General features: G+C 38.5%; 5 protein-coding genes across 6 annotated transcripts; 3 read left to right on the forward strand and 2 right to left on the reverse strand.

Moving 5' to 3' along the window:
• Positions 1-63: 63 nt before the first annotated feature.
• Positions 64-2837, reverse strand: LYK5 (Protein kinase superfamily protein). The gene has a single exon (NM_128918.5). The coding sequence runs from the start codon at positions 2423-2425 to the stop codon at positions 431-433; it is 1995 nt and encodes a 664-aa protein (NP_180916.1). The 5' UTR covers positions 2426-2837; the 3' UTR covers positions 64-430.
• A 915-nt stretch (positions 2838-3752) lies between these two features.
• AT2G33585 (subtilisin-like protease) lies at positions 3753-4750 on the reverse strand (the record flags this gene model as incomplete). Of its 2 annotated transcripts, none has more annotated exons than NM_179883.3 (3): positions 3753-4039; positions 4129-4200; positions 4295-4750. In NM_179883.3, 3 exons carry the CDS (start codon positions 4748-4750, stop codon positions 3986-3988), a joined length of 582 nt encoding a protein of 193 aa, NP_850214.1. In that variant the 3' UTR covers positions 3753-3985. The 2 variants fall into 2 exon arrangements, with proteins under 2 accessions (NP_850214.1, NP_001325343.1); NM_001336460.1 differs by having other exon boundaries at positions 3783-4039; positions 4129-4220.
• A 100-nt stretch (positions 4751-4850) lies between these two features.
• Positions 4851-7219, forward strand: CRL1 (NAD(P)-binding Rossmann-fold superfamily protein). The gene is made up of 6 exons (NM_128919.4): positions 4851-5325; positions 5621-5790; positions 5869-6054; positions 6139-6304; positions 6408-6597; positions 6816-7219. The coding sequence occupies exons 1-6, from the start codon at positions 5205-5207 to the stop codon at positions 6946-6948; spliced, it is 966 nt and encodes a 321-aa protein (NP_180917.1). The 5' UTR covers positions 4851-5204; the 3' UTR covers positions 6949-7219.
• A 31-nt stretch (positions 7220-7250) lies between these two features.
• Positions 7251-9325, forward strand: CRL2 (NAD(P)-binding Rossmann-fold superfamily protein). The gene is made up of 6 exons (NM_128920.3): positions 7251-7576; positions 7820-7989; positions 8063-8248; positions 8323-8488; positions 8584-8773; positions 8949-9325. The coding sequence occupies exons 1-6, from the start codon at positions 7456-7458 to the stop codon at positions 9079-9081; spliced, it is 966 nt and encodes a 321-aa protein (NP_180918.1). The 5' UTR covers positions 7251-7455; the 3' UTR covers positions 9082-9325.
• Positions 9326-9554: 229 nt separating this feature from the next.
• Positions 9555-11991, forward strand: SWI3B (switch subunit 3). Its single transcript, NM_128921.6, has 6 exons — positions 9555-9768; positions 9863-10272; positions 10359-10769; positions 11124-11250; positions 11339-11469; positions 11565-11991. The coding sequence occupies exons 1-6, from the start codon at positions 9606-9608 to the stop codon at positions 11730-11732; spliced, it is 1410 nt and encodes a 469-aa protein (NP_180919.2). The 5' UTR covers positions 9555-9605; the 3' UTR covers positions 11733-11991.
• The last annotated feature ends 1792 nt before the right edge of the window (positions 11992-13783 follow it).

Raw genomic sequence — 13783 nt, forward strand, 5'->3', positions numbered from 1 at the left:
TGATGTTTCTAACTATAAATAAGGTCATGAAAAGGAACAAAGTAGATTCTTTGTCCCTTCTGGTGTGACTATGATTATACACAAAGAATTTCTTGTTTTGATTTAGATGAAATTATCCAATCTTAGATAGGATTCTCTCTGATAAGCATTTTATGTGTAGTGGTATTGTTATGTTTGTTTACTTGTATCATTTTGGATCTGTTTCTCCTCAAGATTCTACTTCTCATTGGAAGAAAATGATTATTTTTTTCTGAAATACAAAAGACTACTGAAGCAACATGTCAAAATCTAAATAAAGTTTCTCTATGATATGTTCTTATTACTATGTTTCACAGTGGGGTACTTATTAGATCTCAACTTTTTAGCCGTATGGTCCTTATCTAAAGTCTAAATACTTGTTATTGACTACCAATAGAAAAAAAAAACTGAACTAGTTGCCAAGAGAGCCGGAACGAAGAAGGTCATCAGAAGGCTCCCAATCGATGGAGGAGGAGACGATCATTGAGAGCGTGGTTAGAACCTGAGTGACAGATGGACGCGAGTTAAGATCAGTTGCGACACAGCTCTTAGCAAGCTGAGCCATGGTGTAAGCCAGCTCCAACGGATACTCATTCCCTAGAGATGGATCCATAAACTCTTTTAACTTCTCTCTCACATTCTCTCCTCCAAGCACACTGTTTATCACTTTACACAACATCTCCACTTCTTCTTCTCCTTCCTTCTTCTTATGTATCGTTACTGCTTCTCTCCCCGAAAGAAGCTCAAGAACCGCAACTCCAAAAGCAAACACGTCTAGTTTCGAAGTAATGACTCCATTCTCCACATACTCTGGAGCTAAGTAGCCTTGTGTTCCTTCAACATGTCTTGTTAACTGAAGATCAAGATCACCTTCATCAAGAATCCTCGCAACACCGAAATTCGCAATCTTGGCTCTGAAATTAGAATCCAGAAGTATGTTTGTTGATTCCAAGTTCTTATGAATATGAGGTGGAGTTATATAGTTATGGAGATAATCTAACGCCTCTGCCACATCCCTTGCTATTTCAACTCTCTGTTTCCATGTCAAACTCTTCTTGCCCGACGAGTGAAGCCAATCACTGATCGATCCATTCTCTGAATACTCGAAGACGAGGTACGATGTTCCTTCACGGATACAGAAACCTGAGAGACGGATGATATTAGAATGATTTAGCTTCTTCAAAAGATTGATCTCAGAGGAAGAAACATCTCCTTTGATCACTTTCACAGCGGCATCGTCGCCGTTGATTGTCGCGCGATAAACAGAGCCTTTGATTCTGTTTTCGTCGCTGAAATTCGAAGTAGCTGATTGAAGATCGTTGAATCTGTATAGTGTTAGAGATTCTATGGCGGATTTTAAACCGAAAGCTTCTGATGAATTGGATAAATCTATTGACCATTGAGTCGTTGTTGTTGTGGGAATAGATTGTTTGGTTGATGAATCAAAGAGCTTGTTCTCCTCCGGCAACGACGACGGTAATGACTTCTTCTTAGACCTTCGTTTGTAGAAGCAGAGAGCTAAGATTGAGAGTAAGAGAAGCAAACCAGCTCCGATTCCAATTCCGATGTAGATCCATTTGTGAGAAGAAGAAGATCCCGGAGGATCAACTGGCGTTTGAGGCGGCGTAGCAACAACGGGTGGAGGAGGAGGCGACGGAGATATAACGATTTTGGTAGGTTCAGTTGTGAGAGGAACTAGAACCGGTGTGAAGAAGAAGATATTGTCTGATGTAAGCTCGTTACCTTCGGTTATGGCGGCGGATGTGCTGTTGAACATCTCGGCGATGCCGGAGATACTATCTCCCATGGCGACTAAGTAAGTCAGGAGATATTTAAATCCGGCGGTGGTTTGTTTGGCGGTGGGACAAGCACATCGGAGAGGAACAAGGAGGTTTAAGCCGGGGGTTAGTTGTCTCTCGCCGTAACGGTTTTGTGACATCATGGCTTGACACGTGGATAAAGCTTGGTAAGTATCGTTAGCCACTGAGAAATAGGTTTCATCTCCTCTGTTACCGGAGAGATTGTAAGTGGCGTTGTGTTGGTAAAATCCTCCGCTGGAGGAGGAGCAGGAGCAGTTAGCTGGGATCACGACTAATTCACGGGTTGGGATTCTGGTGGTGGCTGTGGGGAGGTTGTTGATTGATTGGATCTCTGCGGCGGAGACGTTGAGGAGTTTGGCGATTGAGTCCGCCGTGTTGTACGGTGGTTGAGACCAGAAAGTGAGGTATGAGCGGCAAGAAGGTGGGCCGTTACATGTGAATCCGTTGGTTATGTTGTCGTAGACACGGACCTCGCAGGCGAGCTGGTGGTTGTTGACGTACGGTTGCTGAGCTTTCGCCGGTGACACGGCAAAGAAGAGAAGGAGGAATAAGGTGACTGAGAGCGCGTGGAGTGTACACGCAGCCATGTTTTGTGGTGTTCTGATCTGAAGAGGGATTCTCGTGAGCTTTCTCCTGATTTAAACAGAGAGGACGATGATGAACCAAAGGAGACGGCGAAGACTTATTTAGTCAATGGAAACGCGTCGTATGTGTTGACTTTTTGTGACGTTTCTCATTGGTCCTACCGTCAAAATGATAATATGTGGGATTAGAGGAGATTTTGGTACGTCTTCTAGAAAGTTGACCAGGTCAGTAAATTTGTTCAGTAATAGTCTTAAGCTGAATACAAAAGTGAACTAAGTAATACTAATCATGCTAAATGCCCTTAAGCTACGTTAGCTCTCTCATGGACATAAAGATGGTCTTGGTCTCTTGGATCTCATGTGAAAGAGACACATTGTCTCAGCCAATACGTGTTGCTACCGTTTTTCCTTCCGGGTACTCAACCCATACCCATTCTCGACGTGATAAACAACTTAAAGATGGTCATGGACTATTTCTCGTCAATCTAAATAATCTTCTCTACAATTTTCAAACTTCTAAGTTGGCGTTGTTCCTAGAAGGAAAGAGATTCATTTGGTTTGCGGTATGATGCTGTTGGAAACTCTTACCGGCACCACGATTTTCTCATCATCCTACTATACGGAAGATTTAGTTTCATCGTTTCGATATGAAAACTGTATAACTAGATTAACCTATATCATAACCAAACTACAGTTAGATAAAATAATGGGCCAACTATTAAAGCGATCCATGAACATGGCTTTTGGATAGCAAAGTCATGAAAGGTTTACCAAAGAACTTGCAACGCATTACATATGGTTCCGACGGATACAAATTCGGTTAGAAGACTACATCAAGTCATCAACAAGCACACCAAACTGATGAATCTAAGGACGCAAAGCAGAACAAACCAAATCCATCTGACCAACTCATAGAACATCCAAGATAAGGACACTAAAGCATATAGCTCCAATAATGAGTCGAGGCAATAACTTCAATACTATAATCCACAACAAAAAACAGAGGTCCATTGTCAATCGCCATCACATGATATAAAACTAAGTTATATCCCGGGGAAGTAAGCTTTCCATTCACGATCGAACTAAAGAACAAGACAGACATGCTTTTCTAATATGACACGAGAAAATCACCCATCCTTGTGGCAGAGCACAAACATAAACCAACCACAGAATAATTGCAAGGACCTGAAATGATGCAAGTCGATGCATCTCACCAATTTAAAGGGTAAAAAAATTTCGAATCCGACGTATATAAGTTTACAGCATCGGTGTTCCAAACTGGCAAACTTCAAAAAAAAAGTTACTAACCATGAAACCAATTGGTGCCAAATTGAACAGAGTAAAAGGAAATGATAGAAAGTTTGGAGTCAAAACGAAGTTTCAGATCCATACTCAATCTCACAATGCACATAAAATCCTTCAGAGATGGTTTGGTAACAAAAAAAGTTTCCATCTTTTATTCGTTGTAAGTTACAACTATAGTGTCTATACATGATCATTAGCTATAAGGAACAAAACTGTAGAAGCTAACTTACAACCAAATGTTCAAACTTAACAGAAAATTCAATCTTCTGACTTATCAGTTCCGTTCTTGTTTCCATATATCAAACCAGTAACCTACAAATAGCATAAGAAAAAACCATTGATACTCTAAACGAAGAATCCACAAATGAATACTAAACTACTAATAAATGTTGGAAATTTACCTGAGGGTCAGCGATTGGTTTCCTCTTCTCAACGTATTGATTAGTATCAGCCATTGCAAGAGCTGCCCTAGCCTAAATCAAACCAGAGATAACTGTGGAAATGAGACTAGAGGATTCAATAAAAACACAAACTTTTTTGGATGTGCAAAAAAATCAAAATTGGTACCTCTTGTTCCTTTTTAAGATCTTGTTCTGGCTTAATCCAGAGAAAGTAAGCAATAGTTCCGGCGACGACCCAAGAAGCGGCACTCTGACCACCTCTAAGACCTCCCATGGAATTACCGATGAAAGATCTCACGTTTCCAATTGATCTTCTCCAGCTGCTAGCCATTGATTGATGCCCAACTATACGAACTGGTCTAAGGTTCTTCTGGATCTCTTCTCTGACAATTGCTTGACTTTGATGATGATTCGATTTGGAACTGAAATTGCAAGAAAAGTAAAAGCAGGCGATTTGATTTTGATTCGCATTTGCTTGGTGAACACTGCCAAAGGCTAAACCGGTCGCCGAGACGGTTAATCTGATGTTTGGGATTGACACATCATGCGGCTGTTGTTTCTCCACGTAACATTTGGAGACCCGCTCAAATATATTGTGGGCCGGAGAACATTGTTTTACCATATAGGGCCCATAGACTTTGAATATGTGTAGGTAAATAAAATACAATCTGTGGAACAAAAATGGCAAAAATATTTGAAGTCAGCAGGATTGGTTAACAATTTGAGCACAGAAATACATTTGGTAACATCTGAGCATATCATTCATATCATATCGCTGTCGAATTTGAAGGAAAAAAAAAAGACTAAGGAAGTGGATATATTGGTGAATGCTGATGATGAGAAAACTTATTATTATATACGAAAAATTTACTAAAGACAGCAATATTCCAAAATAATGATAGGGAAGATTCTGAGATGGTGTGTGGTCAGTGTGGAGGCACTACAGATGGTCAAACAGTAGCATACCCACCTGGCTATTTGGACAAGGACAAGGAAGAAGAAAAATCGAGAACCATCTTCTCAGCCGATTTTAGTAACCATCTTCTTGTTTGCTCCGAACAATCAAGAGATCGAAAATGGCTGATGTTCACAAAGGAAAGGTTTGTGTAACCGGTGCCGGAGGGTTTTTGGGTTCGTGGGTCGTCGATCTTCTTCTCTCTAAGGATTACTTCGTCCATGGCACTGTCAGAGACCCTGGTACTGAATCTTCTCTCCTTTTACTCTCTTCCTCTGTAAATTTTCCGCCTTTATTCACTCTGATGTCTCGTTGACTTGTGTGTGCGTGCGAAGTAGAAAGTCTGTTCCCAAAGTTTGATTTTTTTCTTAATCTACTTTCTAGGTGTTTAGATTCGCTAGTTTCTGTTCTCTCGACGGATAAAAGCCTTAGCTTTTGATTTTTGTTTGTTGTTCCCAAATCATTTTAGTTTGCTTCTCTTCTTTTAGTGTAGTTGTTGTTGTTCTGATGAAGAGTTTCGCATGGTTCTTGTTATAGATAATGAAAAGTATGCTCATTTGAAGAAGCTCGAGAAAGCTGGTGACAAACTCAAGCTCTTCAAGGCTGATTTGTTGGACTACGGCTCTCTTCAATCTGCTATTGCAGGTTGCAGCGGAGTCTTCCATGTCGCTTGCCCGGTTCCACCAGCTTCAGTCCCTAATCCTGAGGTGAGGATTTCACTTCACTCCTGTAATCTCACTGGGGATATATAACATAGTCTCACTCTGCTTCCACTGGTTTTGCAGGTAGAATTGATCGCACCTGCTGTGGATGGCACGCTGAATGTGCTTAAGGCATGCATTGAAGCGAATGTTAAGCGTGTTGTGTATGTTTCCTCTGTAGCTGCGGCTTTCATGAACCCTATGTGGTCAAAGAATCAAGTATTAGATGAGGCATGTTGGTCTGACCAGGAATACTGCAAGAAAACTGAGGTTAATGCATCCTCAATCCCTCATCTCATCTCACTTGTTATATATCACATCTTTTTTTTGCTGACTTTTAAATTCCTCTGGCAGAATTGGTATTGTCTGGCAAAGACACGAGCAGAGAGTGAAGCTTTTGAATTTGCAAAACGAACCGGACTTCATCTCGTCAGTGTTTGCCCTACCCTTGTTTTGGGACCTATACTGCAGCAGAACACAGTAAATGCTAGTAGCCTGGTTCTTCTTAAGCTTCTTAAAGGTATACAACAAGCCTTATCATTCACATCTGGGATTGTTAGAAGCAGCGTGGTATACATGGGTTGGTGAATCTCGGGTTTTGATTTTACTTTTGTGTGGTGCAGAGGGTTTTGAAACACGTGATAACCAAGAACGTCATTTGGTAGATGTGCGTGATGTAGCTCAAGCTTTACTCTTGGTTTATGAGAAAGCAGAAGCTGAAGGAAGATACATATGTACATCCCACACGGTTAAAGAAGAGATTGTGGTTGAGAAGCTGAAGAGTTTTTATCCACATTACAACTACCCAAAGAAGTAAGTAAACAAACAACACATCTCTCTGCTTAGTTTTGTACACTCAAAACCATCCTTGACAATTTTTTGAGCGAAAACCTTTTGTCTTGAGAACAGACTAATTGCTGTCAGCTCATTACTGATTTCATTCAATAAGCAATGACACTTACCTTTAGATCAGTGTTTTGAAGTTTCTTTAAGACCTAACTTTGATCCAACCTCTACTTATCCAATGTTAGATACATTGATGCGGAAGATAGAGTGAAGGTGAGTTCAGAGAAATTGCAGAAGTTGGGTTGGACTTACCGGCCGTTGGAGGAAACACTTGTGGATTCTGTTGAGAGCTACCGGAAAGCTAAGCTTGTGGACTGAAAACTTGGAAAGAAGAGCAAAATAGTGTTTTAGCTTCATATGTTATAGTTATAGTGTTCCATTCTGCACACACACACACACTCTCTCATCGTTTACTCAATAATAAGAGTTGTGCATTCACCATGGATTTCTGAGTTTTTGTTATTTTCTTTTTAGATATCATTACTTTTATTACCAATCTACAATTTTCTTTCCATAATATTTTACAATATCTCTCTATTGTATATGTTGTTCCAATTTCTACCGAAATCTTACTTTCAAAGGATAAAACACACAAACTTTTATCTCAATTGGTACGTCTTGTTTCTGTATAAATTTGTTAATCATTGTAGAAAATAACATAACAAATGTGGATTTAAGCTGAACATAAATATTAATGCTTTTTCCGATGAATAAAATTAGTCGAACAAAAGTTGAGATATGGAGCTGAAGCAGAGATGGTCAAAGTCAAACAAATAGCTACCATTTGCACAAGGAAGAATCTTCTTCTCATTTGGGTGATCAAAAATGGCGGTTGTGCAGAAAGGAAAGGTTTGTGTAACCGGTGCCGGAGGTTTTTTGGGTTCTTGGGTCGTCAATCATCTCCTCTCTAGGGATTACTTCGTCCACGGCACTGTCAGAGACCCTGGTACTACTCTCCTCACCTTTTATCTCTCCCTCTGTAAATTGTCAACCTTTATTCTCTCGCATTTCTAGTTCATCGAATTTTTGTAGCTCAGCCTGGTCAAAATTGATTCTTTCGTCTACTTTCTAAGGTTTTCTATTCCCAATTCTTTTTGTAGCTCCGATGTTTCTGTCTACAGACAGAAGATTAAGCCTTTTGAGTTTGTCTATTGTTCTGATGAAGAGTTTCGCATGGTTCTTGTTATAGGTAATGAAAAGTATGCTCATTTGAAGAAGCTTGATAAAGCTGGTGACAAACTCAAGCTCTTCAAGGCTGATTTGCTCAACTACGGCTCTCTTCAATCTGCTATTGCTGGCTGCAGCGGCGTCTTCCATGTCGCTTGCCCTGTTCCATCTGCTTCAGTCCCTAATCCTGAGGTGAGGATTTCATTTTTACAATCTCATTGGTGGCTATATGCATTGTCTCACTATGGTTTCACTGGTTTTGCAGGTAGATTTGATCGCACCTGCAGTGGATGGTACGCTGAATGTGCTTAAGGCATGCGTTGAAGCAAAAGTTAAGCGTGTTGTGTATGTTTCCTCTGTATCTGCAGTTGCTATGAACCCTATGTGGTCAAAGAGTCAAGTGTTAGATGAGACCGCTTGGTCTGACCAAGATTATTGCAAAAAAACTGAGGTTAATAATGCATCTTGAATCCCTCATCTCACTTTTTTTTCTTCTTTTAAATCTGACTTTCGTCCCTCTGGCAGAATTGGTATTCTTTGTCAAAGACACGAGCAGAAAGTGAAGCTTTCGAATTTGCAAAACGAACCGGACTTGATCTCGTCAGTGTTTGCCCTACCCTTGTCTTGGGACCTGTATTGCAGCAGCACACAGTAAATGCTAGTAGCCTTGTTCTTCTCAAGCTTCTTAAAGGTATTATAAACAAGCCTCTCATTTCATCTGGGATTGTTAGAAGCAGCAACTTGGTATATGAGTTGGTATTGATTTTATACTTAAGTGTGGTGCAGAGGGTTATGAATCGCGTAATAACCAAGAACGGCATTTGGTAGATGTGCGTGATGTGGCTCAAGCTTTACTTTTGGTTTATGAGAAAGCAGAAGCTGAAGGAAGGTACATCTGCATAGGCCACACGGTTAGGGAACAAGAAGTCGCTGAGAAGCTGAAAAGTCTTTATCTAAATTACAACTACCCAAAGAGGTAAGCAAACAACAGCTGCACATCTCTCTACCCAATTTGAGTGAAAACCTTTAAACCTTAATAAGCTGTTTTTGTTACTTTCATCAGTAAACAGTGTCACTTACCTTTACATCAATGTCTCTGAAGTTTCTTTTAGACCTTACCTTTGATCTAAATTCTACTTATCCAATATCAGATACATCGAAGCGGATGGAAAAGTGAAGGTGAGTTCAGAGAAGTTGCAGAAGTTGGGTTGGACTTACCGGCCGTTGGAGGAAACACTTGTGGATTCTGTTGAGAGCTACCGCAAAGCTAAGCTTGTGGACTGAAAACTGGGAACGAATAGCATATGAGTGTTTTGGGTCCATGTGTTAAGTGTTCCTATCTGCACACGCTCTTTCATCTTTTACTCAAGAATAAGAGTTGTGCAACATATTTTCCATCATGAACTTCTGAGTTTTTGTTACTTTCTTAGACACCATTACTTTTATGACCAATCTACAATTACTCCTTCCATAACTATGTTCCAATATCTCTTTGATACGTTCCAATTTCTACCTACTTACAAAGGATAACTTCACCATTAATACATGAAATCAGTAACGCACAACTTCACCATTCGAATTAACCTCTAAGCCTAGCGTAGCAGATGCACTACATCTTGGCTGACCATGGGACTAAAAAAACATTCGCAATATTTAACAACTAAAGCCAGGTTAATGGACCTGTATTAGGGCCCAAACCAGGCCCGTTTAGATATCCGACTTTTTTTTTAACTTTGCCCATCTCGATAGCTAGATTCTCTTTTCCCTCTTCCTTCTCCGGCGAAGTTGCGTTAGTTAAACAGAGAGTCATGGCCATGAAAGCTCCCGATCCCGGCGGATCTGGGGAAATTCTCCCGAGCACTCCCTCTCTTTCCGAAACTACGTCTGGAGGCGCCGCAGCAGCTTCTAAGTCGGCTCAATTGCCGTCTTCTTCTTCCGATATCGATAATATTCACGTACCTAGCTACTCCAGTAAGTCTGCAACGCCGAGAAAACTTTGATTTATTCTACTTTCTTCACTGTTTCTTACGGATTTTGTACTTGTACCGTCTATTTAACCAATTAGGTTGGTTTTCATGGACCGACATTAACGATTGCGAGGTCCGGTCACTGCCGGAATTTTTCGATTCGAGATCTTCATCCAAAAACCCTAAGTTTTATCTCTACTTGAGGAACTCGATTATTAAGCAGTACAGAGACGACCATCCTCGGAAGATTAGTTTCACTGACGTTCGGAGAACTCTCGTCAGTGATGTTGTCTCTATTCGTCGCGTCTTTGATTTCCTCGATTCATGGGGACTTATCAACTATAATAGCTCCGCCTCTGCTAAGCCGCTCAAGTGGGAAGAAAAAGAGGCCGGAAAATCCGCCGGAGATGCTGCTTCTGAGCCAGCCACAACTGTCAAAGAAACTGCCAAGAGAAACTGCAATGGCTGCAAAGCAATTTGCAGCATAGCTTGTTTCGCCTGTGATAAGGTTTGATTTCATAATTTGTAGCCATAGTAATAATTTCATTCACTGAGTTTGTCACTTAGAATGATTATGTACATTTTTGTTTTCAGTATGACTTGACATTGTGTGCGAGGTGCTATGTTCGTAGTAATTATCGTGTTGGTATTAACTCCTCGGAGTTTAAACGAGTTGAGATTAGTGAGGAGTCAAAGCCAGAGTGGTCTGATAAGGAAATTCTGCTGCTGCTGGAAGCTGTTATGCACTATGGAGATGATTGGAAGAAGGTTGCATCGCATGTTATTGGTAGAACGGAGAAGGATTGTGTTTCTCAGTTTGTCAAGCTTCCGTTTGGGGAACAGTTTGTAAAAGAGTCTGACTCTGAGGATGGTTTAGAGATGTTTGATCAGATCAAGGACTCTGATATTCCTGAATCTGAAGGAATAGATAAAGACGGTTCTTCTCCCAACAAGCGGATCAAATTAACACCTCTTGCAGATGCAAGCAACCCAATAATGGCTCAGGTTAGAAAGACACTACAATTTGAGTAGTTGCGTTCTCTCTCTATGTTAATCTTATTTGTATAAGTCTTCAACATGCGTGGAAATGCTTTTACATTGTTAGGCTACTGAAGAATAGTCCAGTGTCTGCACTAGGCTGTTCCACGACTTGCGTTTTTGTCTCCTTAAAGAACCTAAATCTAGAATACCTTGTGGGGCTTACTTTGAAATCTAGTAATAACAAACCCTAGTTGACATATATAAGGCATTTAAGAATCAAATATGTGTTAGATAATTCTGTACTGTGTTATCACACCTCAATTGTTATGCTTCATTGGCTGTCTCTGAATAAGATTTATCCTATCATGTCCTCTTCAGGCTGCTTTTCTTTCAGCTTTGGCTGGCACAAATGTTGCAGAAGCAGCAGCTCGAGCGGCAGTGAGAGCTTTATCTGATGTAGACTACGAGGCTGACAAAAACGCCAGTAGAGACCCAAATCGACAAGGTATCAAAGACCAAGCTGTCTCTATTTGCAGTCCATTTCTGTCCTAAGCCAAACCCAATAGTGACAGTTTTGTTTTCCTGATACACAGATGCCAATGCTGCATCGAGTGGTGAAACCACTAGAAACGAATCTGAAAGAGCTTGGGCAGATGCAAAGTCTTTAATTGAGAAGGAAGAGCATGAGGTAGAAGGAGCAATCAAAGAGACTGTTGAAGTTGAGGTTAGTAACAATCTGCAACTTTCCATAGACTTTTTATTATATGGTTATACTCAATGATGATTTATGTTGGAACAAACAAAATTTGGGATTAACAGATGAAGAAGATCCGAGATAGGATTGTTCATTTCGAGAAATTGGATTTGGAAATGGAGAGAAGCCGGAAACAATTGGAGGAGGTGAGGAATCTGCTTTTCGTTGATCAATTAAACATTTTCTTCCACACCAGAAAAGCCCGGAAAACTGAAGATAGAATAGAGTGTTAGAACGCACTTAATTTGAAACTGTTATTTCTTATTTGATTCTTGTCTGGTTAAGAAGATGACTTGTATTGTAGTGTACTTGAGATGTGTTGGTAACAAAATGAGATGAGATCGAATTGGTATAAATAAGGCTGGGTTGGTATAAAAGTCAAAACCAAATGGCAACTGCGTCGAAGTATAATTTTTGTCTTTATCAGGCAATCACAAGTGGAAAAGTTTTAAAAATTAATTTTGCTCTTTTGGAAACAATAGAAAATGTCAGGGTTTTGGAGATATCCGATATAAAAGATAGATTTTGTTTTCACTAAATAGGTTAATCTTCAAATGTTGTTAAGTTACCGATGTTTTTTTTGTATCTCCGTAACATGATTACTCTCTTTGTTGCTAAAAGAGTGATGGTTTTTATATTAAGAAACAGTCATTAATTAATCATTTCTGTATTGTTTGTTATATTAAACATTTTCAATAACTATAAACCAATAGCAGTCTAACAAATTTCAATCATTTTATCTTGAACTTTACTAGTTCAGGTTTTTCAGACAAACTAAAAAAACATTGAATTTTCTGTTTTATCTCTAATTAATGTGTTATTTAATATCATATCATCAATTAATCAGCCAAAACAATAAGAATTTCTTTTGGAAAATCTTTCAAAAACATGCATTGAAAATATAAAACGATAACTAATTTAATACAAAATTTAATTTCTAAAACATAACTAATTTAGAAAGGAGTGAGTGATATTTAAAAAAAATAAAGAAAAAACGAAAATGTTTTTTTTGTGGGACAAGTTAAAAGTGGTAGAACATCAATTTATTAGAAACAAAGAGAGTGTATTTTTCTTTCTTCCCCATCGGGAAACCAAACCCAATTTATTTATATATTAAACTCGTACAATATAAAATCTTTTATATTTAACTAAAAATTCAGTAAATATCCATTCTTCGTAAATATTTAAACTCTATTTTTTCTTTTTAAAAAGATCAATTTACATCTTAAATTCAAAATATAAACCATAATATATTATGTACATATTAATACTGCATTCTAAACAATTTCCCAATATAAAAAATAAAAATATATAGAGGTAAATAACTTATCATAACTACTTTATTGATGGCCTTTATAATTAGTTTCTGCTTTGGTAGAATTTTTTAGTTCAGCCTTTATCTCGTTATCTGCATGTCTCTAATTGAGCTTTGTTGCTAAGTTTTAGCTTTTTTTTTTCTTATGCGATCACTTTGCTGGTTGTTGTGTTGGTTGGTTCGGTTCCTTGTACCTTTGATGTATCCTCTATTTCTCTTTTTATCTAGGTTAAGCTTTTTTATTAATGAAATATTAAGTTTGATTGGAAAAAAGAGGCACATTAATAGAAAGTTAGCTTTGTTGTTTAGGTTTTATTTAATATATGTACGTGTGTCATATGTCATAGGTAACAATCTTACTATTTGATTATTAAGCCGGTTTTTGCGTGACGGAACTCTTCTTGTATTTGCCATCAAGTGAAAGAAAGAGGAACATCTTTGCCATAGTTTAGTTTGCACTCTCTATTGGTAGCTTGAGTTTTCAGCTATTCGAATGTGGCCTTCTACACCTGCTTCCCTTCTATTTGACATACTTATCATGTGGTAAGCTAACCCATCCGTCAACGAGGAAGTACACCACATATAGTAAGTATATATATTAGACTATCTAGATATTTTGTTAAAGATTTTATGTAAATAACTTATAAAATATATTGTTATTGTTTTCCAAAACAAATAAACTAGTTGACACATACTTCTTAAGTTCATTGTTAATTTATATAATACAACAACCTAAACCCATGGTGATGATTACCTTTAGATCACTAAAACTTTTATCAAAAATTTTGCCTAATTTTCAGTAGATTCCATCAGAGAAACAGCTTTTCTACAAAAAAATTTCACCACCAAATCTCTTTTCTTTAAAACTTATCACCACAAACACTTGTTTTTCTACTAACTTTTTTTTAATATTGTAAAATCTTACAATATTTTAAAAGTTAAATTTTGCTTATTTCACGTCAATTTATA

Source organism: Arabidopsis thaliana, chromosome 2, assembly GCF_000001735.4.
Source record: "Arabidopsis thaliana chromosome 2, partial sequence".
NCBI lineage: Eukaryota > Viridiplantae > Streptophyta > Magnoliopsida > Brassicales > Brassicaceae > Arabidopsis > Arabidopsis thaliana.

What these genes read in the sequence shown, in the direction of transcription:
- LYK5 (NM_128918.5), bottom strand. Translation starts at nt 2,425, where the DNA reads ATGGCTGCGTGTACACTCCACGCGCTCTCAGTCACCTTATTCCTCCTT.
- CRL1 (NM_128919.4), top strand. Translation starts at nt 5,205, where the DNA reads ATGGCTGATGTTCACAAAGGAAAGGTTTGTGTAACCGGTGCCGGAGGG. An exon ending in TGGCACTGTCAGAGACCCTG is followed by an intron (nt 5,326 to 5,620) that starts GTACTGAATCTT and finishes TTCTTGTTATAG; the next exon opens with ATAATGAAAAGTATGCTCAT. An exon ending in CATTACAACTACCCAAAGAA is followed by an intron (nt 6,598 to 6,815) that starts GTAAGTAAACAA and finishes ATCCAATGTTAG; the next exon opens with ATACATTGATGCGGAAGATA.
- CRL2 (NM_128920.3), top strand. Translation starts at nt 7,456, where the DNA reads ATGGCGGTTGTGCAGAAAGGAAAGGTTTGTGTAACCGGTGCCGGAGGT. An exon ending in CGGCACTGTCAGAGACCCTG is followed by an intron (nt 7,577 to 7,819) that starts GTACTACTCTCC and finishes TTCTTGTTATAG; the next exon opens with GTAATGAAAAGTATGCTCAT. An exon ending in AATTACAACTACCCAAAGAG is followed by an intron (nt 8,774 to 8,948) that starts GTAAGCAAACAA and finishes ATCCAATATCAG; the next exon opens with ATACATCGAAGCGGATGGAA.
- SWI3B (NM_128921.6), top strand. Translation starts at nt 9,606, where the DNA reads ATGGCCATGAAAGCTCCCGATCCCGGCGGATCTGGGGAAATTCTCCCG. An exon ending in TCACGTACCTAGCTACTCCA is followed by an intron (nt 9,769 to 9,862) that starts GTAAGTCTGCAA and finishes TTAACCAATTAG; the next exon opens with GTTGGTTTTCATGGACCGAC. An exon ending in GCAACCCAATAATGGCTCAG is followed by an intron (nt 10,770 to 11,123) that starts GTTAGAAAGACA and finishes TGTCCTCTTCAG; the next exon opens with GCTGCTTTTCTTTCAGCTTT.